The sequence below is a fragment of the Chelonus insularis genome, unplaced genomic scaffold (assembly GCF_013357705.1).
Source record: "Chelonus insularis isolate UGA/USDA-ARS -01 unplaced genomic scaffold, ASM1335770v1 scaffold_362_pilon, whole genome shotgun sequence".
Classification (NCBI taxonomy): domain Eukaryota; kingdom Metazoa; phylum Arthropoda; class Insecta; order Hymenoptera; family Braconidae; genus Chelonus; species Chelonus insularis.
The window spans coordinates 1112501-1136447 of NW_023276793.1; the positions used below are offsets into that span (position 1 = coordinate 1112501).

General features: G+C 28.5%; 7 protein-coding genes across 14 annotated transcripts in view; 4 read left to right on the plus strand and 3 right to left on the minus strand.

Moving 5' to 3' along the window:
- The window catches only part of LOC118073692 (putative ankyrin repeat protein RF_0381), a 3648-nt gene extending 204 nt beyond the window's left edge, over positions 1–3444 (minus strand). The window contains exons 1-2 of the mRNA XM_035094353.1: positions 3331–3444; positions 1–3251 (exon numbers count right to left, since the gene is read on the minus strand). The exon at positions 1–3251 is cut by the window's left edge and continues 204 nt beyond it. Coding sequence (XP_034950244.1) covers positions 494–3223 — 2730 coding nt within the window. The 5' untranslated portion in view covers positions 3224–3251; positions 3331–3444 and the 3' untranslated portion in view covers positions 1–493. The remainder of the gene's footprint in view (positions 3252–3330) is intronic.
- Positions 3445–3689: 245 nt separating this feature from the next.
- On the plus strand, positions 3690–5638 carry LOC118073612 (protein ILRUN). Of its 2 annotated transcripts, XM_035094225.1 has the most exons (4): positions 3690–4290; positions 4369–4622; positions 4995–5344; positions 5464–5638. In XM_035094225.1, exons 2-4 carry the CDS (start codon positions 4468–4470, stop codon positions 5568–5570), a joined length of 612 nt encoding a protein of 203 aa, XP_034950116.1. In that variant the 5' UTR covers positions 3690–4290; positions 4369–4467; the 3' UTR covers positions 5571–5638. The 2 variants fall into 2 exon arrangements, with proteins under 2 accessions (XP_034950116.1, XP_034950115.1); XM_035094224.1 differs by having other exon boundaries at positions 3690–4622.
- Positions 5639–6761: 1123 nt separating this feature from the next.
- Positions 6762–8089, minus strand: Ts (Thymidylate synthase). Its single transcript, XM_035094223.1, has 4 exons — positions 7815–8089; positions 7486–7749; positions 7099–7361; positions 6762–7040 (listed from the first exon to the last, which is right to left on the minus strand). Exons 1-4 carry the CDS (start codon positions 8017–8019, stop codon positions 6831–6833), a joined length of 942 nt encoding a protein of 313 aa, XP_034950114.1. The 5' UTR covers positions 8020–8089; the 3' UTR covers positions 6762–6830.
- Positions 8090–8339: 250 nt separating this feature from the next.
- On the plus strand, positions 8340–11581 carry Sec3 (exocyst complex component Sec3). The gene is made up of 6 exons (XM_035094222.1): positions 8340–8437; positions 8545–9101; positions 9178–10824; positions 10893–11038; positions 11121–11315; positions 11376–11581. The coding sequence occupies exons 2-6, from the start codon at positions 8654–8656 to the stop codon at positions 11526–11528; spliced, it is 2589 nt and encodes an 862-aa protein (XP_034950113.1). The 5' UTR covers positions 8340–8437; positions 8545–8653; the 3' UTR covers positions 11529–11581.
- A 374-nt stretch (positions 11582–11955) lies between these two features.
- On the plus strand, positions 11956–12630 carry LOC118073613 (uncharacterized; the record flags this gene model as incomplete). Its single annotated transcript, XM_035094226.1, has 4 exons — positions 11956–12088; positions 12158–12289; positions 12356–12483; positions 12543–12630. Coding segments are annotated over exons 1-4 (393 nt in total), but the record flags the coding sequence as incomplete, so codon positions are not given.
- A 140-nt stretch (positions 12631–12770) lies between these two features.
- Positions 12771–18716, minus strand: Liprin-beta (liprin-beta). 6 transcript variants are annotated; one of them, XM_035094284.1, is made up of 10 exons: positions 17952–18716; positions 17401–17872; positions 17059–17188; positions 16795–16949; positions 15066–15359; positions 14809–14989; positions 14285–14577; positions 13660–14208; positions 13393–13595; positions 12913–13053 (listed from the first exon to the last, which is right to left on the minus strand). In XM_035094284.1, the coding sequence occupies exons 3-9, from the start codon at positions 17180–17182 to the stop codon at positions 13437–13439; spliced, it is 1755 nt and encodes a 584-aa protein (XP_034950175.1). In that variant the 5' UTR covers positions 17183–17188; positions 17401–17872; positions 17952–18716; the 3' UTR covers positions 12913–13053; positions 13393–13436. The 6 variants fall into 6 exon arrangements, with proteins under 6 accessions (XP_034950172.1, XP_034950175.1, XP_034950174.1 ...); XM_035094283.1 differs by lacking the exon at positions 17401–17872; XM_035094281.1 differs by lacking the exons at positions 16795–16949; positions 17059–17188; positions 17401–17872; positions 17952–18716 and adding exons at positions 15608–16173; positions 16238–16566 and having other exon boundaries at positions 12771–13053; positions 13499–13595.
- On the plus strand, positions 18672–23323 carry LOC118073643 (zinc finger protein ztf-16). Of its 2 annotated transcripts, none has more exons than XM_035094285.1 (6): positions 18672–19261; positions 20011–20226; positions 20312–20543; positions 20626–20894; positions 21668–22000; positions 22626–23323. In XM_035094285.1, exons 2-6 carry the CDS (start codon positions 20051–20053, stop codon positions 23080–23082), a joined length of 1467 nt encoding a protein of 488 aa, XP_034950176.1. In that variant the 5' UTR covers positions 18672–19261; positions 20011–20050; the 3' UTR covers positions 23083–23323. The 2 variants fall into 2 exon arrangements, with proteins under 2 accessions (XP_034950176.1, XP_034950177.1); XM_035094286.1 differs by having other exon boundaries at positions 18672–19253.
- The last annotated feature ends 624 nt before the right edge of the window (positions 23324–23947 follow it).

Consider the following 23947-nt stretch of genomic DNA (forward strand, 5'->3'; position numbering starts at 1 on the left):
TAAAATATAGTAAGTTAGGATAAGACCCTGAATATAATTTTTAATCATTCCGTTCAAAACTCTCTGACTGTTAAGATTGTAAGCACCTTTCTCAAGTTTTTCTCTGACAAATAAATTTTTTGTTTTGTATATATTTTCATTAAGGTTAATTACAATCTGTTATTATTTAACAAAAAGTAGTTCTTCTATTTTTTTTTTTTTTATAACGGCAATATGAATAGACTGTATTTAAAAGATCCTCCAATGAGTTACTCTCTGTTATTTGATAAATAAAACAAGTAATGATAAATTTTTTTGTTCATTTTTAAATGAATATTTAATGCCTCATAATCTTTCCAACAGCATATCAAAAAAATTTCTTCTTCAACCAAGTAAAATTTACTTGTAATATCATTTATTTATTTACTTATTTATTTAATGGCATCCATTAAATAGAATCATAAAATTGTACTGAAAATCCAAAAACATGTCATTAATTTATTGAATAAAAATCTCAATAATGAAAATTTATTGATTCTCTTGTATTCCGTATTATCCGAGTCAGTAAAGAGGATTGTCTATCATTAGGTGATCTTGTAGCATCAAGGAATGTTTTTAAATCTTCATTATTCAAATTACTCCAAATTGCATCAATACATTCATCAGGTAATTGTTGATTAATTCGTAATTTAAAATACTCTCTAGCAGAATTCATTAATGTTCGTCGAACTTTTGCTTCTCGGAATCGATTTCTAATAATATTTATATATAATGGAAATTCAAATTCATGATAATCTGCTTTCAAATATTCCTCAATATCTTCAATATGAACATATCGACTTAAATAATAAATACTTTTTTTCAGCAAATTATAGAAAGTTATATAACGATTTTTACCAATATCCTCAGAATGACTTGTTGTACATTTCATTAGTTGGATTTCTTTTTGACATTTTTCCATCACTTTAACTTTTTGACTATGAAAATGATGATTTATAATATTCCAATCTTTATTATTTACATGTAATCCAGCGGCTTTCAATTTAATAATATGTGTCACTAAAGTATCAATTTCACTTCTTGAATATTCTTTCATCGTATGGAATATTGTCTGAAGAGGAGTTAATGAATCTATTCCATATAAAACATTAACATCAGCACCATATTTTATAAGTTTTTTAATCATTCCATTATTTAAATCTAAAACAGCATAATGAAGGAGAGTATATCTATTCGTATTGGACGAATTTATACTAACATATGTAGAAGTAAAATTTTTGATAAGTTGGATAAATAATTTCATATATTGAGAAACATCAGTTGATGGACAGATATCAATACAAAGCCCTTCAAATTGACATTCAATATAAATAGGTAAATCACCGTTATTAATTACAGCATGAGAATTGAGATGGTGTTTCAATAAACATTCAACTACTTCATTGTTATCAGAATGAGAAGCTATTATATATGGTGTCAAACCACGGTCATCAACAGCTTCAACATTTGCACCATGTTTTAATAATAATTCTACAACATTTACCATCAAGGAGTATATACGATTTATAATTTTCCAATCATTACCATGTGAATACATATTTGCGACATTCATAAGAAAAGAATAGTCTGACTCATCTCTATTGATTTGAGCAAGTTTTGTATGTTCAGAATAACAAGCAAAGTGCAAAGGTGTCATTAAACGATTATTAACCAAATTGACCTCAGCACCATATTTTAATAGTAATTCGATCATTTTTACTAAGTTTATTGAGAATATACTTTTACAAAGTAAAGAAAGTGGTGTAAATCCTTCATTATTTGCAGCATTTACTGAAACATTGAGTTTTAATAAACATTCTATCATCTTGATATCGTATATCTTTTTTACGGCTGTATGAAGAAGAGTTTCACCATTAGGATCAACATATTGAACATCAACATTTTCATCTAATAATAATTGAACTATTTTAAGATGACCATTAATGATTGCTCCAAAAATAAGATCATTACCTGGTGCCTGAATGTTAGCTCCGCTTTCTATAAGTAATTTAACGATGTTATAAAAATAATCATTTCTAGAAGAATTATAATAAATACAAAAATGTATTAATGAATTTCCCTTGGGATCAGGATTATCTGGACTAATACCATGCTCCAAAAATAATTGAACAACTTTCTCACAATTATTATATACAGCAACACGAATAATAATTGAAAATGTTGGATCATATTTTATCTTTGCACCATATTTCAATAATAGTTTTATCATCTTCGGATCAGAGTTGAATACAGCTACATGCAAACATGTCACATCAATTGAATCACTTTCTTTATCATACGATTTTAATAATTGACGATATAAATTTAAATTAATAGAAAAAGTCATAACATTCTTCAATTCTTCATCAGGTATTGACATATTTACATCAGCATTATGTTCCAAAAGTTTTTCAATAACGTTATAACGTTTTTTTAGACAAGCAATTGTTAATAAATTAAACCTTGTTTTTGAATTAATCATATTTACATCAATTCCATGTTTTAAAAGTTGTAAAACAATTAATAAATGTCCATTTTCAACAGCTTTGTAAATGAAATCTTCATCATGATAATGATCTGGATGAATGATGAAATTATTATCATTTAGCAACAAATCAAGACATTTTTTAGCTTTTAAACCAGATTTCATCACTAAATCTTTAGGAATATATCGATTAGATGAAGTTAATGATGAACAATGAGGTATAATTAGCTTCATTATTTCTGCATTTTTTTGAGAAATAGCAGTCTGGAATGGAACTATCAAATCAATTGATGGATTACGTTTCTTTGCATAATCAATGAGCAACGTAACTATATCTCTATGATTGCCATCAACAGCTGCGAGAAGTAATGTATTTAAATCGTCATTATCAAGAGCACCTTTCTCTAGAAGTAAAGAAGCAGCTTCCATTTTACCTAACTGAACTGCAAGATTCAATGGTGTTTCATTATTTTCATTTCTAGCAAAAATATCTGCACCTTTATTGAGTAACAATATCATGATGTCTGTGTCATTAAATTGACAAATTGTCCAATGTAATGGAGTATTGCCTCTTGAATTAGAACAATTAACAGGAACATTATCATTTATCAAATCTTTAATTTTCAATCTGTTTTTCTTAACAAATGCATCACAAAAATTCTGATAATTTTCTTGTTGTGAATTTAGCATTGCTTCTTGTTTACTTTTTTTTACATACATTTTTTGATGTTAATAATACTTAATTTAACTAGAAAATAATATAAATTAGTAATTAGAATAAAATAGTACAATAATAAAGATGAATTATTGATAATAATTTAACTTACTGATTTTGTAAAGAGACCGGTGGAAATTATGCGAGGTGCTTTAATCATGAGACACGTTTATTTTAGTATAGTATATAGAATCAAGAAAAGAGTGGTTTGGTCGGAAAACTTCGGTTATATATATCCTCATTATTGCTATAATGGCTAGAGTAACGTCATAATTAATCATTTACCATGTGATTTCACTTTTCTCACTTTTAGCGGAGAATTTGAGGTTACACTTATCATTCGTTGCTCGAGAAGGAGCAAGTTTCTCTATTTTCTATACTTTTTGTTGAAGGAAGTCGCTGTGTGGCGCCACTTTCCGAAAAAAAACCTTATTCTAGATTATCGACACTTGGTATTTCAAAACACTAACCTCAAAAAGAATACGTGTAGAAAAAAAACAACTTGATAAAAGATATTTTCAATAAAAAAGCAAAGTATTTGACGGACTTTTCTAATTTATCTCTCATTCTTGCTTGTGTGAGCCAATGGCTTTGTATATTACAGTAGTGATTTACTTCGTGTATGTATCTTTGTGTGTATAAATTCATTGACTGTAAACGTGCATGTAACGCATATACACAGTGAAAAAAATATTATTTTATCCAAATGTCATACATCAAGGAGTGACATTTAAAATTCTGAAGCTGCTATACGTAAACAATTTAGTAATAAAAGCAGCAATTTTTAAAAAACAAGAAAATTAACAGTAGTTCAACGAAATTTAATGTATGTAATCATTATAAACGTAATAGAAGTGATAATAAAATAAAAATAAAAATATCCGTACGTATATAGTTACATGTGTAGATAATATTTAAGTAAATAAGGGAAAAAAATATTTTTTTTATCAAATTTAAAGTGTCAAACAGAACAGTATTACCATCAGGCAAAGCAATCATAATTAACCAATAAATTTAACTTCTATTAATATTAATATTTAATATTAATATTCATCATCAACCTGTGACAAAAGTAATTTAAAGATTACATACAAAATTACTCTTGATAATCGTTGTTTTTTTCGTTTTGATGAACGATATTTTGTTATAGTGAGTGACAAACGATATTTATAATATTATAACCTAACTACCAATTTGATTGAAAATTACGTGTATTCATCAGTATAAGAAGAAAAATTATAAATATACAATGGATGTGGATGATTTTGATCAACATTTATTGCAACAATTCAGTTGTATGGGCACAACAGATAAAGATGATTTAGTAAAACAATTACAAAGATTACTTGCTGGTAGCCAATTAAATGAAGCTACTGCTACTTTTTTTTTAGATATGAACAATTGGTGAGTATTGCTAAAAATTTTGTTATCATTATCAATTTAATCTTCGTTAATATTTGAAAATTAACCTGTTATCACTTGCTAATTCTTTCACATTATAACCAACAAAACATTTTACTTACAGTAATTGTTTCCCTATTAATAGTACTATTTCTTGTTTTAATCATTACAAAATAAATCAATTTAAAACTTTTATCAATTTTCTAAATCTTACTGTTTCTTTTTTCAAGTTTATTTTCAATAAAAATATATTTTATTATTGATAATTGCAAGACATGTTTTGAGGTTATATTAGAAAGAGTTGGATATCTTCTACATGAATTCGCTTTTATATTGAAAAAAAAATGTAACAAATGATTAAATTAATTGTTTTAGGAATTTACAAGCAGCAATATGTAGTTATTTTGACTTTGAATCACCTTTCAAGCTTCCTAGTATGTCTTTAATATGTGACAGTACGATAGGAGAAGGTGAATCAGTGTCTCCAAATACGAAGTTCCAAAAGTCATGGAAAGTACAAAATTCTGGAAATGAATCATGGCCTGAAGGACTTTGCCTTCAATATACTAGTGGTGCTGTAATGGGAGATTGTACAAAAGTTGACGTACCGACATTAAGACCTAAAGAAATCACTGAAATCAGTGTCACTCTAACCAGTCCTAATGAATTAGGAGTTTTTCAAAGTAAATGGAGAATGATGACACCTTCTGGCTCCTATTTTGGTGGTAAGAATAATTAAGCTATTATTTTTTCTATCTTAAACAAAGTAATTCTTTTATTCATCAAAAATAAATATTCAATTCTTCATAATAATTACTAGCTAATGATGGAATTATTTTTCTAGATGTTATTTGGGTAATAATCACAGTCAGTGAGACTGGTACTCTGGCAGTCACTCAACAACTTCATCAATTATCAACTTCACAATCGAATGACGTTCAAATGTCCTAGCCTTCTCCTTAAGAATAATTAAATAAGTCAGATAATTTTGAGATAATCTATTTTATAAATATTGAAGAGTAAAATTTTAAAAAAATGAACATAAAAGTAAGAAAAACTATTTAAGTATATAAAGTAACAATTTTAATTGTTCTCAATAATAGGAATATTATATACATTGTTTATTTTTTTTTTGTCTTTACCTTTGATCATATAATTTATATCGTTCAACTATTGATAGATTTTTTTTAGCTTATTCAAGACTATTTTCACTTATCCTATTTAAAATGGTTGTAAAGGATAAGTTGTAATGAGTTTAAATATGACATAGAAAGGTTTTCAGTAGTAGGACTTTATATGTTTCTCTTTTTTTTTTGTTTTTAAATGCATAATGTTTATGTAGATTGGTTTGTGAAGCTGAATGATTTATAGAAATGATAATAAGTATCATTATTTTTATGATATATTAAGTAAAGTAAATTGATAATAAATCATATTTTTGTTGATTTTATCTCAGGTCATGGATGGAATGGAAAATCATGTTCATTTTTTCAAGTGTGTTATTAAGTTAAATTGCCAAGTTATTCATCTTACTCATTAGCTAAATAATTAACAAATTGTAAAATATCCGAGCAATGAATATGAATAGCAATGATTCAATTTTTATATTGAAAAAATTAATTTAGAAAATTTAGAGAATAAATATTGATTTGTAAGAAGGAAGAAGAGAAAAAAAAACGAAATAATAATGAAAAGAAAAAAACAAAAGTTAATTTTTTCAAGAGTACTTAGTAGTGTCTTTGAAATAAATAAGGTCTTGAGAGTATAAATAAAAACAAAAAATATGAACAAAAATATTTATTTTATTATTTGAATAATTATAGTGATTAATAATCCTAATTAATTGGTAATTAAAATAATTTTTCTTTTTCTAAAATAAAAAAAATATTTCTACTCTCTCGACCTTAATTAATTATTAATAATAGATATTAAAGATAACATGTGATACATTTTCAATATTTAAATAGATCATAATAACGAATTAAGACGTAGATTATTGAGGGAATATATTTTTTTGGAAAATTATAAATATAATACAAGTTTTTCTTCAATACTTCCAATTGAATATTCGATTAATAATTTCTTTCTCGAAATATGTAAAAAAAAAATCATTACTGTAGGAATATTTGTATTAATCTTAATGACTATAAAAAAAATTAAAATTATTTTGAGAAAAATATCAGATATTGTTTAATTGAAGTTTAAAAATAATTATACAGCCATTTTCATGGATATTTTTGGGTGAGGTTTATAATTAATTAATTCAAAATCACTTGCAATAAAATCATCAATTTCTTTTACTTGACGTGTGATTTTGAGACTTGGAAAATCATTTGGCGTGCGTTCACATTGGATATTTAAAGCATCAATGTGGTTTAAGTAGACATGACAATCGCCCATTGTATGAACAAATTCTCCAGGCTAGATAATTAATTAAATTACTAATGAATAATAAATGGATATTTAAACATATTCTTACCTTCAAACCAGTAATGTGAGCAATCATGTATGTTAGAAGTGAATATGAAGCGATATTAAAAGGAACTCCAAGACCCATATCAGCACTGCGTTGATAAAGATGACAAGACAATTCATTATTATCTACGTAAAATTGTACGAGACAATGACAAGGAGGTAGAGCCATTTTTGGAATATCTATTGGGTTCCAAGCACACATAATCATACGACGATCATTAGGATCTTTGCGAATTAGATCAATGACGTTTTGTAATTGGTCTACACCTGAATAATAATAATAATATAATGTTCATAAGTTATTTTGTAATGATCAATGCTACTTCAATTGAATGAACGTCTGTTGAATTGAGTTGATTATTTTTAGATTGAATTAATAATGATTATGTACCTTGACCAGTGTAATCAGTATGCATATCAACATATTCAGCGCCAAAATGTCGCCATTGAAAGCCATAAACTGGTCCTAAATCACCTTCCTCACGATTTTTAAATCCACAATTATCTAAAAACTCTCTCGAGCTGTTAGCATTCCAGATATTCACTCCTTTAGATGATAATTCTTTGGAATTTGTTGATCCTTTGATGAACCATAGCAGCTCTTCGACTACTCCTTTCCAAAATACCGACTTTGTTGTCAATAATGGGAAAATATCTAAATAAAAAAATAATCATTTATTTATAATTATTTTATTTTATTATAATTAGTTAATATCTTACCATTTTTTAGAGTAAATCTCATCTGAGCTCCAAATATAGAATAAGTTCCAACACCAGTTCGATCATTTTTCTTAGCTCCTTTATTAATTATTCGTTTAATTAATTTTAAATATTGATATTCTTCATGATCATCATTTTCTAACTCATTATTTCCATTTTTTAATTCATTAGAATCATTTATTTTGCTAACACCGTTGGAAGCCATTGGAAACTTTGTTTATTTTGTCCAAAAATAATGACGCGTAATAAAATTTCACGGATTTGTCTTTGGAAATCGTTAAATTCAAACATTTAAAGGTTAAACGAACACACCATAAAAATATATTCAATATATTCTTAATTGTTTAATCATAAAAATCATTTTTTTATTCATAATTTTGGAATTAAATATCTCATAATTGATGTGCATTTATAACAATGCACCAATTGCATCAGTAGCTTAACTGATCAACAATTTTATAATTTAAAAAAATGAAAAAATTTAAATTTACCCGCCATTATTTAATTCTTAGAAAAAATTGACAGGTCAGACATAACCTCAATACATTACACCTGCTGTACCAATTAATTATAAACAATAATTTGTAAATATAATTGGATTTTTTAATTAAAAAACAGAACAGGTAATAACAATCATTTATTTTATTAACAACCTATCTATACATGTTAAATTATCAATTAAATATTTAAGGTTATTAATTAAAATAATTAAATGTTGAAATTATTTCAGATAAAATAGGTGTTGTAAATAAATAAATCAACAATGATAACGTCTAAATAATATCTATAAATAACGAATAAAGTATAAATAATTATTTTTATAAAGTCACTCAGTAATAATGGCTGCAATAAAGCATACTCTACAACGAGAGATATTTACGCCCAATGATGAGAAATTATTGAGTGTTTGTTTTGTTAGTAAGGCATATAAAAAAAAGAAGACGAGTTTTTTGTGTTTAGTAACAACAACTGATACTCCAGGAACACTGATTATTTACCAAATAAAAAAAAATGATAAAAATGTATATAAAAAGAAACAATCATGGTTACTCAATGATATCCAAGTGGTTGATGGACTTAAGAACAATTCTATGGACATGGAGTTACATATTGACAAAATTTATCGTTGGTTTGTTGCTACACAACAAGAACGGAGAACATTTATCAGTAATTTGTACACATATTCTTGTAATTTACCACAGAGACCAGAGTTTAAAAATGTTCCTAAAGAATGGTTGAACGATCCTGTCATTTCTACTGAACGAGATAACATTTCTCTAACACCAGGTAAGACATTGACATCAATAATTTATAAAAATTTTGGTGAAATAAATTTTTATTAATTATTTTTATATTTTTAAAGATCTTTTAACACCAGCCATATCACTTGATTACCAGCCAATAACCGACAAAGAAGCATCTGACCTAGAAACTCTAATGTCTGGCTGTGACTACGCAATATCAAACGCCGAGCTTTTCATGGAGACCCTAGCAAAGGACCTGTCTATCCTCGATGGCGAGAATGTTCAATCAGTTTTAGCTTCTGAGCCTCAAGTAACCCAACTAATGAAAGGAATAGAAGCAGCCATTGAAGAAGCATCTCAAGTTGAAGCTCGTCTTGTAGTTTATGACGAAGCTCTTGGGCGAATTCGTGAAGTAATGGCTCGTGTGGGACAGAAGAATCAAGCGATTCATACAGCTAATCACAACACTCGGCTTCTCCACCAACAATTAGACCAGGTGATAAAGCAACTAGACATTTCTGATGATCATTTGAAAATCCTCAATGAAGCAGAGCTTCCTAGTGGACATGCTGAGTTGATAGTCGCTGGTACTGTGCTTCTAAAAGCAATTACAGCACCACTGCCACCAGGCCTAGACAAACTAAGTGCTGTGTCTGAGCAGAAAAGAAGACTAGAAAAATTGAAAGCTAAGTTTTCACAATTGGTAGCTCGACATCTGAATAATCTTTTCATTCATCTGGGTAATGATGTTGGAGATACGATGTCGACGTCTGAGTTGATCCTTCCGATGCATTCATCAGTCCATCGAGAACTGGAGCCATACACGGAGTTGATGCAGCTGCTGAGGTCTCTAGATAACAAAGCTTTTGTGCAATTAACAAAAGTCTACACAAATGCCATGGGAAAGTTGTATCAACGAGACTTGAAATCCTTCTTTGAAGAAGCCAAGTCGTGTTTGATAAACACCAGGACGCATTCTAATGTATCAAAGTCCAGTGGACAAAAGAAGGATGATGATCCAATCACTCCAGCGCCAATGTGGTTACTAAGTCATGAAGCTCCGCTACCACAAAACGATGGTGTGCTGCTAGATTCTATATTGGATCGAGTATTATCACAATTGCAGCCAATATGTCTTGCTGAACAGGCTTTTTGTGTGACATTTTTCCAATTAGACCTTGCATTATCTCCTTCTAAAGCTCCTGGAGATGATTCCGATCAACAGAATGACAATTCAAGTAACGGCGCTGTGAGTCCTGGCTCTGTTTCATCAACTGCTAGCAAAAAATTAGAAAGACAAGTCAATGAAGAAGTGAGAGCGACAATGGCTGCTATTTTTCCATCACTTGAAAGTGAATTGAATAATTTTATTTCCTTCCTGGATAAAATTGATTGCTTCTGGGTTATGTATGTACTAGTCAGGCTCTCACAACATGTCATGTCTGCTCAAGACACTGGATCTTTTCTCTCTATGACCTTTGCATCCTCTTTGGTTCAAGTCAAGAGAGCCTTTGATAAATTTATGCAGATGCAACAGCAGTCCATATTAAAAGACACCAAAGTCAATCGAAGAAATAAATGTGGAATTTTGCCTTATGTTGAGAATTTTGGTATTTTTGCTAGGATTGCTGATAAGATCTTCAAGAATTCTGATAGAAGAATTGACTTGGAGAAGTGGTATACTAAATTAGTTGGAACTATGTTTGAAGCTATTATGAATCATAGTGGTGAACATCACAAAACGCCACAGGAAGTTATCAAGATGGGTAAATATAGGATATTTAATACATTTACTTTTTATTTAACAACTGGATATTAATATTCATTTTTACAGAAAACTTCCATCATCTTTACGACTTGTTGTCCCAATTAAAAATTCCTGTATTGGACCACGAGAGAAAGGAAGCCAAACAAAAGTATCAAGATGCTTTAAAGGCGTATGTGATTCAATATTTTGGTCGTCCATTAGAGAAATTGAATGTAAGAAAAAGAGATATTATTTATAATGATTAATTTGGTATTAGATTGAGAAGAACAGTTAATTATTATCAATTTCTTTTAGTTATTTTTTGAAGGTGTACAAGCTAAAGTAGGTTCAGGAGTAAAAGAATCTGAAATAAGCTATCAAATGGCTTTCAGTAAACAAGAGCTACGTCGTGTTGTTAAAGAATATCCAGCAAAAGAGGTGAAGAAGGGCTTAGAAAATCTCTATCGCAAAGTAGAAAAACATCTTTGTGAGGAAGAAAATTTATTACAGGTATAATTAAATAATCAACACTCTGAAATATGTGGAATTAATATTAATATAATTTTGTAGGTAGTTTGGCGAGAAATGCAAGGAGAGTTCATAGCTCAATATATTTATATTGAGGAATCAATTCAACGATGTTATCCAGATAGTATGATTACTCTGGAATTTACTATTCAGAATATTCTGGAATTCTTCTCTGAAATTGCAAGATCACACTAGATATTATAAAACTGTTGAACAAATAAATTATCGATTAATAATTTTCAAAACAATTATTCTTCTTATTTAATTAATGAATAACTCAATTTTAAAACTCTCGTATGAAAAGTCACTAAAAATTTCAAAGAATTAAATTATTTTAATACTTTTGATTTTGTTTATAAATAATTGGATAGAATGTAATATAATTTTTAACTAAGAACGGGTGTATAAAAAATATTATTAAAAATTTAATTGCAATAGTAGATATTAAAAAATAAATCCTTAACAACTGATCTAATTAAAATATTGACAGTTGTTCATGATTTTTTCACTCTTTATCAAACACAAGATAACATAAATCACCCTGAAATGAAATCAATAATCGTCATCTGTTTGAATATAAACTGATAGATTAATTATTCTTGCAACTAAAATTAACAACAGTTAATTTTCACATTTATCCTTGTGTTCACATAAGTTAGTATTATAATTTACAATTAATATAATTATTTATAAGTATTAAAAAAGTGGCAATGTATAATTTCGATCAATATATTGATAGTAATTTTATCGATAATGTAAGTTATCAAATTATTCTTAAATTAAATAATAAATAATAATAATTTAAATAATAAATTATATTCTAGATAAAAAGAATAATGAAAGAAAAATGGAAATCGATCGAAGATAAAACAAAATATGGTTGGATCACGGCTTATTATCAATGTGAAAATTTAAAAATCGATAACGAAGAAGTCTTGGAAAATTTAGCAACTAAGGTAAGAAAATAAAATAGATTATTATCTTAATTATGATCATCTTATTGTAATAAATCAATTATAAAGATTGGTGATGAAAATTGTGAACAAGCAATAAGAGAAATTAAAAAGCTATCAAGAAATTTACATCCAAAAGAAATACCCATGATTGCGGAATCAATATTAAATGAAATTTATACAATAACTTTATTGAGGTAATAAATAATATTTTATTTATATCTGTCTTGTTTATTTAATTAAATATTTCTTACAGGAAAAAAAATTCGAGAAAAGACACATGGAAAGTAATGAAACACAAACAATGTCTAAAAAAATCTCCTACAATTTTTACAATATGTAATAACATTAAATCTTAAATTATATAATATAATTTAGAACATAATATTAAAAATCAATTAATTCAATTTTATGTCGAATTTATATCTTATTATTATAATTATTATAATAAATGATTATTTAATTAATTTATTGTATAGATTTTGATTCTCAAGTCTATTTAATGCTTTACGATATTTCGTAAATGAATAAATATTTATACATTTGACTTGTCATTAATAATATTAATTATTTATGTTATTATAATATAGAGCAGTATATATAAATATATCGTCATTATATTCCTACATAATTTATTTTTATTTCACTTTCTTTGTTAAATTTGAAAAAAATCAGTTCAATTGGTCCCACTATAAATGAAAGAAATAATTTATTCATCTTTCTTCATATACAACCGATGATTTTCCGGTGCTCTACGATCTCCATATCTGCAAAAAAAAATCTAATCCTCAAATAAAGATATTTAAACATTATTAAAATTATTTTTTGAGCTTTAATTAATGAGAGATAACTTATTGATCATTTTCATTTAGCTATTTTACTCTAAAGTGCATATTAAAATGCGTGAAGTAATTGAATAAATTAATAGAAGCTGATTGTGAAGTAAATGATTTGTATCTATTAAAAGCAAACATCTATGTTACATATTAATAATCACGAAATCCCATTAAAAGTGATTGAATAATTAAATAATAGCTTTATTATTAATATTATAATGAATCTAGTGATGATTTTTTCTACAGTATTAGTGGATTAGTTCGACTTACTAGAGTTAGTTCACAATGCGATAACCACTGAAGCTGTTTTATGATTAAATTGAAGGCGGATTGTGATTAGGGCTTCCCGAAGTCGATGTAGGAGTCAATGGAGTACCTGGAGGTGATGCTTCTAATGGACACACTAAGTTTCCATAGTCAATTTCACTTTTGCTTTTTTTCCTCTTTAATGTAAACTGCGACTTCTTTGGTACCTAATACACAATGATAAGCATAATTAATTGAACAATAAAATGAATAATAATTTTGATTAATTACCTTCAATCTTGCTGTCAAAGTCAATGGCACAAATCCAAGAGTATTTTCAACTTCTCTCTTCTGCTGAACCACATCTCTACCAATAACTTGATTAAAATGTGTCGTGAGATGTCTTCTTAGTAAAGTCTTAGCAGGTGGAATACTCAAAAGTGTTGCAAGAAGTTCAGAAGTAAATCGTCCTTCATGAACCATCAATCCACCATGAACCCCAGATCCTCTCATGTTGGGAGCATACTCTGCAAGATCCACCACTCGCAACCACTCCATCACTCGATGATTGGTCCAAAGAGCTACATTGCTTCCATCAGCGCCATCACCATTAGGTGATCTTCGTTCTAAATTGTCGAACTGGAAGTTTAATTCACGTAGAACTTGAATGCCTCGTCGTAAACTGGCTGCATGAAGCTGAGCAGTTACTCCAAGAGCTAGAAGATCTTCTGTAGTTAATCGATGAAGCACACGACCATCAACCTTAGCATTTTGAAAGGCTTCTTTGTGCTGAGGAAGGCCAATATCATCTAACCATCGTAAGACAGCAGGACTATCCATCTAAAGTAGAAATTATCAATGAAAGTATTTTTTAAAAAGGCTCTGAGCAATAATCTGTGAATGATAATTTCAATACCTTTTCAGAACCAAGAAAACCCACTCCATTACTTCTTTCACATTCTACTGCATACAATAATTTTTTTCTATGCAAAGAATTTTTAATATCTAACTCCTTCTCTATCTGATGTTGAGTAATATCCATCAATTTACTTCCTGTTGCGCCCCAGCGTCGTAATTCAGGTGCATAAGACTCCAATCCTAACTCTGACAGCCAACTTTCTATTTCTTCAATTGACAATTGACTCAATAATTTCGATGGCGTTGGCTCGATTTGATTGATCTCATTTATCACTATTTTTTCTTCTTCAGCTACAAAAATAAAAGAAAAATTAATTTTTGTTATTAAATAAATTTAATAAGTTTAAATTCATGATTGGAAAACACTTTTGGAGTAATTCACGTGCAGTTCAAAAATGCAATCATAAGCTCAATTAAGTGCAGCTTTGTTAGCATATGTGAAATAAAATAAAATTGAATGATTTAAAATGATTAAGAAAATGAAAATCTCTCATTCCAATTTAACTTTTTGGTATTTAAAACCTAAAATCGGTGCTGACAAACATCTTGAGGATGTTCCCATCATGTTCATGTTGATTACTGAAGATTGAGCACCAGGACTCAGATGATGAGAAAGCTTACCAAATGCTACACCTTTCTTAGTCACTGTTGGTGGTCGTGGAAGACTACTGTATTGTCCTGTGTGTCTGCTAAACTTCTCTCCCTATTGAAAAAATCCAATTTCACATTACAACCGGATTAAATATATTTAAAAAATATATAATCAAGTCTATACTTACATTCGAAATCGACGTAGCATTACGAAGTGTCAAATTTTCATGCTCTAGACTCGCTTGTTTCAACTTCATCTCAGAAAGAGAGGTAAGCAGTTCAAGTTTCTGAGTCTCCAAAGCACTTTTAGACAAAATTTCCTTCTGCAAAGCATTTTCCAGTTGTCGTAATGAATCTTTTTTCTCCTGTAATAGATTTTCCAGCTCCAGTATCTTACTTGATTGAGCATCAACCTGCTCTGAAAGTACAGCTACTTCTAGATTCAATCCTGCTCGATCATTTTCAAGCTTCCTCAATCGTTCCTAAAAGTAAAAAAGAAAATTCAAGAAATAATTAGAAAACTGGAAGAATAATAAACTCTAATTTATCAACAAAAAAATTCGATCTGATCTGATTTCATATCACTGATAATGAATTTTATAATTCAACACCAATCTTTAAATTAATCTTATCACTGACTTTATATTCAATAATAAATAAATAAATGAATAAAGTCGGAATAATTGGATGGCATTTGATTTTTAAACTTCTCTGGCTAATAAAATTATACCTCAGTATTATTATTATAGCAATTAATACATGAATTGCTTGCATATTGACAATGAAATTGCTGCAATGAGCAATAATGCAAAGGAATTCGATCTCGTTCGCAATAAATAAGATCACTTTGTGATTTAGCTCGCTGATCTCGTTCATTTCTATTCCTCAATCGACGTCTACGTCGATCAAGAGAGCAAACACCTGATCCACGTCCATTACCACCACCAGGAATTCCAACAGAATTACGTGGCAATTGATCGCGTTGTGTTGGAAAACACTTTGGTTGAACTTTTTTCCCAAAACCATTGAAACTGTGATGATCGAAGGGTGATGATTCTCTGCATGAGGATGACTCCAAATGATCTTTGGAGCTTTGACGGAAAGATCTAGCTCGACTCAAGTCATTTTGTCGATCCCAAGTATTGGAGTTCATTGGAGAACGTAAGTATTCAGAAAATTCACGAGATTTTTCTGCTTCTGATGATGATCCTGATGAATCATAGACTTCTGACGGAGTCCAACGACAACTCCATTGTTTCACAGTTGATGTAGCATCAGAAGAATCCGACTGTGATTCTGTAGAATTGTTTATTTAAATATTTGTTGATAAAAATTTCGAATTTATTAATGAAATATAAACCTTTTGATGGTATTTTTAAATCTTCCTCCATTATAGGTTGAAGATCTTTGTTCTTTGATGAATGTCCATTTGTCCATGATCCTTCCATCACTCTCACATCCAAACAAAGCCGATCACAATAAATAATATTTCAAAAATTCAATTAATAAATCAACTCAATGTAATATTAATTCTTCAATTGATTTAATTCTTGATTTTTTATCTTCAAAGATAAAACTTAATTTTTCGTTCGTATTTACTTAGTTAAAAGATCTTACAATTAAGCCGCATTGAGAAGAATGAATGCTCAAAACCATCCAATCGCAGTAACAGTTTTTGAACGACTGCGTTTCACGGGTGTGTCTTAGGATCAGCTAAAATTAACACTCACGAAATATTCTCGAGTCTGGGTTTATAAATAGGTCCTCTGTGTTTCTCCCTTCGAGTGAATTAATTAGCAAAAGGAGTTCGTACAAAAAGAAGTCGTAATAAAAAAAAACTACCTTATTTGTTTCTCTAAATGATGGTAAATGATAAGTAGTAGAAAAAATTGAATTAGAATTTGATTCTCAACTTACAGGTATCATCCATTGAAGTAAAATATCAATGGTATTGACATCAGGTGGTGGCGGTGGAGAAGATGAACTCTGGATGGCCACCACTAGATTCCTTGTGGCTTCTTTTACAGGATCTTTCCAGTCTGTTAGAGAATCTGTACCATCAGCACATGCACCTGAATGCATAAATAAATAGTAGATATTTAAATGTTTTTAAATAAAGTCATAAATGAAGATCATTTATTTATTTAATCTAGAAGTAAACAAGTGAGTTGTTTTATTTACCTGAAATGATTCCATCCATCTGTAAAAGAGCAGCTTCAAGCATTTTACTCGCTTCAGTTGAACTAGATAAATATTTACTTGTATCACCTTCGTCTGATCCACTAGAGTCTTCTCCTTTTCCCATTATATCCTGGAAATAATTAATTCATTTAGCAATCAAGCCATAAAAGTTTGATAACATGTACCATAGGTATTTCTTATAAAAAAACAACTGTTAGAACTAGATGTTATTCAATGACCTAAAAAATCTTTTACTCCATTTCTGTTATTATTTGAATTATTGTATATTTAATTTAATTTAATAAATCAATTAATTAATTAAGCTTATTGTAATTTACGTACGATTAAATGTCAATATTTCTGCCATTTTCGGAATTGTAGTAAATTTTTATTTAATTAACAAATTAAAGATAAATATTTTATCTCAACACTGATGTATAATTATTATGTAAATGTTTAAATATTTGTTGAATTTATTATTAAATGATGATCTTTATATTATAATTATTATAAACATATTTAAATATTGCCGAAGAGCAACGCCCAAATGATCTGACACTACTATAAGTAATAATTCAATTACTCTTTCTCTTTCTCCCTCTTTCTTCTGATTATCTCAATTTTTTATTAATATTATCCTTCACCCATCAACTTTCTCTTATCAATAATATTCAACAATAATTCGTTAGGCTTCACAATATTTATCAACAATTATTTAATCAATTGTTTAGGACATTAGATTTTTATTTTTAAAAAATGTCAATGAAGGAAGTGTGATTATCGACTGACACTTGTTGCTTTTACACGTTGTTCACTGATAAAAAAATATATACATTTATATTCTTTTTTAAATAATGGTGATAATATTATTGTTTAAATAATTTACTACTTACCTTAACTAATTAGATGATTAATTAGTCAGCTATTCCGCAATAATATTTTCTAATTATCTATACGTAGGTTCACCGCTTAGGTTATTGAAGTATCAAAAATAAATGATTTTAAAGCCGAATTATCAAAAATATATTCCTTTTGGTTTTTAATTGATTATAACAATCAAAAAATACTTTTTATTTATTAACTAATAGTTGATAATAATTAATTAATAATTATTTTTTGGTTAAGATTTTTAGTTGTAGTTTTCAAGAGGAAAACTGTTAATAATAATTGTATTTAAATTATCAACTAAATGTAATTATTATTGTTATTGATAGTTTCATGTTGGAATTGTGTCAAATTAATTACGTGACGTGAAAAAAATGTAAAAAAATAGTTAAAAAATGATAATATTTAACGGAAGTGAATAAAAATTGTTTCACATGAAAACAAACACTTGGAAAATCACACCTGTGACGTTGAGCTCTGAAGTTGATTGCAAGTGCCGCCATTTTGAAGAAAAGAAAATTCAAACCTCAAAATAATTTATACGGAATATTAATAATAAAAATGAATAACATGTTTAATTTAAATAATTAATAGATAGAAAAAGTATTATTGTTGATGTTTAATAATTATTTTTCTATAAAATATATTTTGAAAATGAAAAATCCAAAATGGCGCACTTTTAGGTTATTTACGATCAAAAGATGGCAACATTGTGCTTCGAGCAATGATCAGAACTAACGAATCCCTACACTTCCGTTACATTTTATTTGTGCTGATCTCGTGAGAAAAAAGGCCATGAATTTGATGAAAAAAAAATCCGAAATAAGGCCAAATGATTATTTAAATAATTAAATAAAAAATATTTGGTTTAAAAACGACGGCCGAAAAATCGTAAAAATTCCATAAAAGATGAAAATAATTAAAGTGAAGGAATAAAGTGACAAAAAATGTGAAATTAATCAATTGCTCAACGGATACGTGTAAGTTTATTATTATTCAGTAATCAATCAACCACTTTTATATACATTGTTGTACGTATTACTGTATGTAATACAGTGTAATACAAGTGAAAAACCGCGAAATCCTACGTCACAAGAGTGACGGATTAGACGTTAAAACTGGGACAAAGTGCAGTGCACTCTGGCATTGCGCTTTACCCACCAGGTGTTTCTATGCCGTAATCTTCGCAAGATTGGGTAATACTCGTACCATTGCACCTTGCTCTCAAATACCTAAAGTAAAGGCACAATCACTGTCTTGTGTTGAGTTGACAACTATTTAGACAGTTCACATGGATTGACATCAACTAGGTAGGGAGGTACGTAGTATTTTAAGATACTTTCTAACAACTTTGCACATATATGTATTGAAAACTTATTTTCTTTTTTAGATATCAATCCTTTTGTTGTTATCAATTACAATATAAATCATGGTTTAATGAATAATTATTCAACATTTCACCACTAAAACTCCAATCCAAAAGCTTCAATCCCATAAAAATGCGAAAATTATTATGTTATTTCAACACTTACAGCAGTATTTTATTTTATTGTAGATACTTGACTAGTCATGTGTGAGAGAAAACTTGAATTATCTTTAAAAATTTAATTTTAAAAAGAATATTTTGTTGAATCATTCCATTGTTTATCTCACAAAATAGTTGTTTATTTAGATTTAGTAGTGAATTTGTTCGATATTAGAATCAATTCTTATTCAATAGATGTTAAATATATGCTGAATTTTATAAATTTCACCTAGTTCAAAAAATGAGGCTATCTTTTTATTATTCATTGAGTTGAAAGTTTCCATTCTTACAAATAATTTAACCCAATATATATTTCAAAATGTATCCACCATCAGAATAATTTTATTGTCATTGTTTTTTTTTTACCAAAAAAAAAAAAAAAACTTTCATTTTACCATTTTTTTACTTCAAAAATACTGCTTCTTTTCATTATAAACAAAAGATTGATTTTTATATTCTAATTTTATCATTATATTTCGCAATAATTGACTCATAATATCTAGTTAGATATAAAATAAAAAAAATAATTTGTTTAATTTTAGATTAAATGACGGAATCAAGAGAAATTTACGCTTCAGTATAATGTCAGATGGAATCGATGGTGGTAGTGGGGAAAACGAGGTAGACTCTCATTCCTCTGTACATGCAGAACCTGGAGATTCATCAAATAACAGGGAAGATGAACAAATAGATGGAGATAACGAAGCTGCACTCAATACTAATTATGACAGTGGTGATGGTGCAGTTCCAGTATTCAGGTAAATATAATTATTTCTTTAACAATAATTTCTTTATAACAAATGATCAAATCTTATTTCTAACTACTATCTTATCATATTTCAGGTGCGAAAGATGTGATAATTATGAGACAATTAATAAAGCAGCATTTTGTGCCCATCAAGATCAGTGTTTAACGGGAGCTGAAGGAAGGGAGAGCGTAGAAAGCATAGAAACAGGAGAAAACGATGGTGATGGTGATGAAGGACACTCAGGACATCGATCTCATAGAAAAATGTTTGAGTGCGACGTTTGTAATATGAAATTTTCCAATGGCGCCAATATGAGGCGACATAAAGTAAGCTGATTATTTAGTTGATCAATTCTATGAAGATGTGGGTTATTTAAAATAAATGTGAATTATTTTGATGAATTTTTAGATGCGACACACTGGCGTCAAACCATATGAGTGTCGCGTCTGCCAGAAACGATTCTTTCGAAAGGATCATTTGGCTGAACATTTTACAACACATTCTAAAACCCTGCCTTATCATTGCCCTATTTGTAATCGTGGCTTTCAACGACAAATTGCCATGCGTGCACATTTCCAAAATGAACATGTTGGACAACATGATATGGTTAAATCTTGTCCACTTTGTAATTATCGAGCTGCCACTATGAAGTGTTTGAGACTTCATTTTTTTAACAGGTAAATATGTTTGTTAGATTTCAAGGTTATTTGATTAAAAGTAAGATTACGTTAAAGACTTTAATTTTATTGATCTATTGGAAAGATTAATACTTCCTCTGTCTATAAACAATTTCATCAAATTTTTAAAGGTAGAGTTTATTAAACGAAACTAATAGAAGTAAAAAAGATATTATTGCTTAGCTTAAAAGTTTATTAGTCGTTTGGTAAATATTTAATATTTATTTATTAAGAATCATAGAGTATTCTTGTATTTCGTTTTTAAAATAGACAAATAGTTAACAGCTTTAAACTTTCATCTTAAACTAAGCCAAATCATCTTTTTAATACTTATTGTAATGTTTATTAACATTTTATATCAATTTTAAATCATCTAGACTTTTTTTTTAAACTCTATAAAATGTTTTTACTATTTTAAATGACAGCTCGTTTAGCTACCGAATTTTATCTGACCACAAAAAATTTCAAAAGATGTATAAAATAAAGAAAATCAATACCAAAGGATTTTTTTTAATCAAATTTAAATTTATTGATTTTTATAAATTAATATAATGCTTGCTACAATTCTGCATTCAATTATATTTAAAACTCCAAATAGGTCAAAATGAATTTAGAACTTTTCCATTAATGTTTTTTTCATCCTAAAATGACCGACAACTGACTGTCATTTATTTAATTGATTGAAGTAAATTATCAAAAAAAATATTAATTAAAAATGAGATTTATTTTGATTAAATTTAAATTAACTGATTTTTATTTATCTTTTTTTTAAGACATGGAATAGATTTAGACAATCCAGGACCAAATAGTTCGAGTTCAATATTGAACAGCTGTTCTCCAGGGGAAGCAATGCCTTCAGCACCACTCTCCGATAGTGGGGACAGTACTGGAAATCGATCGGTTGACAATGCGACACCGCCAATGCACTTTCTGACTCCACATGTGGAAATTTCGATTCCTTATCCAGAACAGACAACTGATCAACGTAATTCCAGTCCCGCTCCGCTCAATGGTGATTGTCCTAATAGTCCACAGAGTGCTGACAGCAACAGTAATGCTCCCAGTAGTAGTCATCATCAGTTACCTATTAATAGTACAATTCATAGGTGAGTGTTGAAGTCAAAGCTATTTGACATGATAATTTTAGGAAAGACCTTTAAAAGATTTAGTCGATGATAGTCATTAAAATCATGAAATCTGGAATTTGTAGCATGGCTGGAAACGTCAGAAAATATTCTTAGGGTTGCTAAAAATAATTAATGAATGTAAAAATAGTGCTCCAACCCCGGGCAAAGGGTGATATCATCAAAAAACTACCCTAGAATTGAATTTTTAACATTCTCTCATCTTTATCATCATTTTACAGCTAAACTACAAAAGATTAAGGATCATGTCTAAGGACCTTTTTTATGCAAAATTAAAAGATCTTTAATTTTTATTCGAAACTTTTTCCCGTATCTCCTGTAGTTTACGAGATAATTGCAAAAATATGAGTTCTAAACAATTTTTTTTGATATTTTCACTTCTTGCCCATTGTATAAACATCTTTTTTATTATTTATAATTATTTCTAACAATCTTATAAACATTTCCGGCCATTTTCAACCATGCTGAAAAATCTTGATTTCAAAACCTTGATAACTAGGCTATTAAAACTTATCAAAATTTTTATTTTCTTTCATTTATAAAAAATGAATGAAATGATACTAACAGATGATAATAAATTTTTCAGGAGTATCGGAAGTGAAGATTCAATAACACCTTCAATCTCATTGATTCCAATAAAGCAAGAACCAAACAGCAATGGGATGGATGAGAGCGGTGCTACATCAAGTAATTTACCACTTCCTTCATTGATCAAAGTGTCACCATTAAAGTCACTTTTACGCGATGATTTACGTCGTAAGCTATCAAACCCTAATAATATTAATATTAATAATAATGCTAATGACAATGGAATTGGTAATCCTCATTCAAGAGGTGAACCCCCCACTTCAACGAGGCCGGATCCTCGTTCCAGCGGTTTACAATGCACTTATTGCAGAATCACATTTCCGGATCAAACATTGTATTTCTTACATAAAGGCTGTCATAGTGACAGTAATCCATGGAAATGCAATATTTGTGGAGAACAGTGCTGCAATCTTTATCAATTTAACTCGCATTTATTGAGTAAGAGTCACCAGTAACTTTTTTTTTAATCATCATTTATAAATTAGAGGTTTATTAGTAAGATTCACCACCTGATATTTACAGTGTAAATTATGAAAGTTTATATCTTTCTAAATTATTGCCTCCTTTTTTTAGAGGCTTTTGATGAATTACTATGCTATTATTGCCTCTAATTATCACAGGTGTATCTTTGAAGTGAATTAATCAAGGAAGCTATGATGCTTATCAGAGTAACTCTGAGTAGTAATTTATTTAAAACTTCAATTAATTTTTATCAACTGGTAGTTTATTTGTTTGGCTCAGTTTACATACTGATAACAAATGTGATTGAACATTTATTTTATTGATTAAATAGAAGAATTTAAATATTATTTACTCTTGACAGATAAACGTGCTTTTTGAAAAGTCTTTATAGATAATAAATTTATATTCTACCTTTACACTATTTTTGTTATTGAATATTTTCATATTTAATTGAATTAAATAATTTAAATGAAACTTATTTGATTTTCGATAAATTTATAATTATCAGAAGATTGGTATAATTTTTTTGGAGTTTTGTTTATATTTTAATTAACTTTCAAGTGTTAATCAATAGGGATTTAAAAAGAACAAAGATAATTTTCAAGCTTTCAAGTCTGATTGTTTGTTTCCAAGATACATTAATGAAACACATCAATGAAATATTAACTAAATAGTTAAGTTATTAATGAACCTCATTAACTAATGAATTTATTTTATTTCACGGATCAAACCCTTGACACATCCTCTATAGGCTTTCTAGAAAATCGTGCCTTTTTGCTTAATGAAGGATAAAAAATATATATATATATAGAAGTACATATATTGTAACGCCAACATTCAATTATAATCCATTGTGAT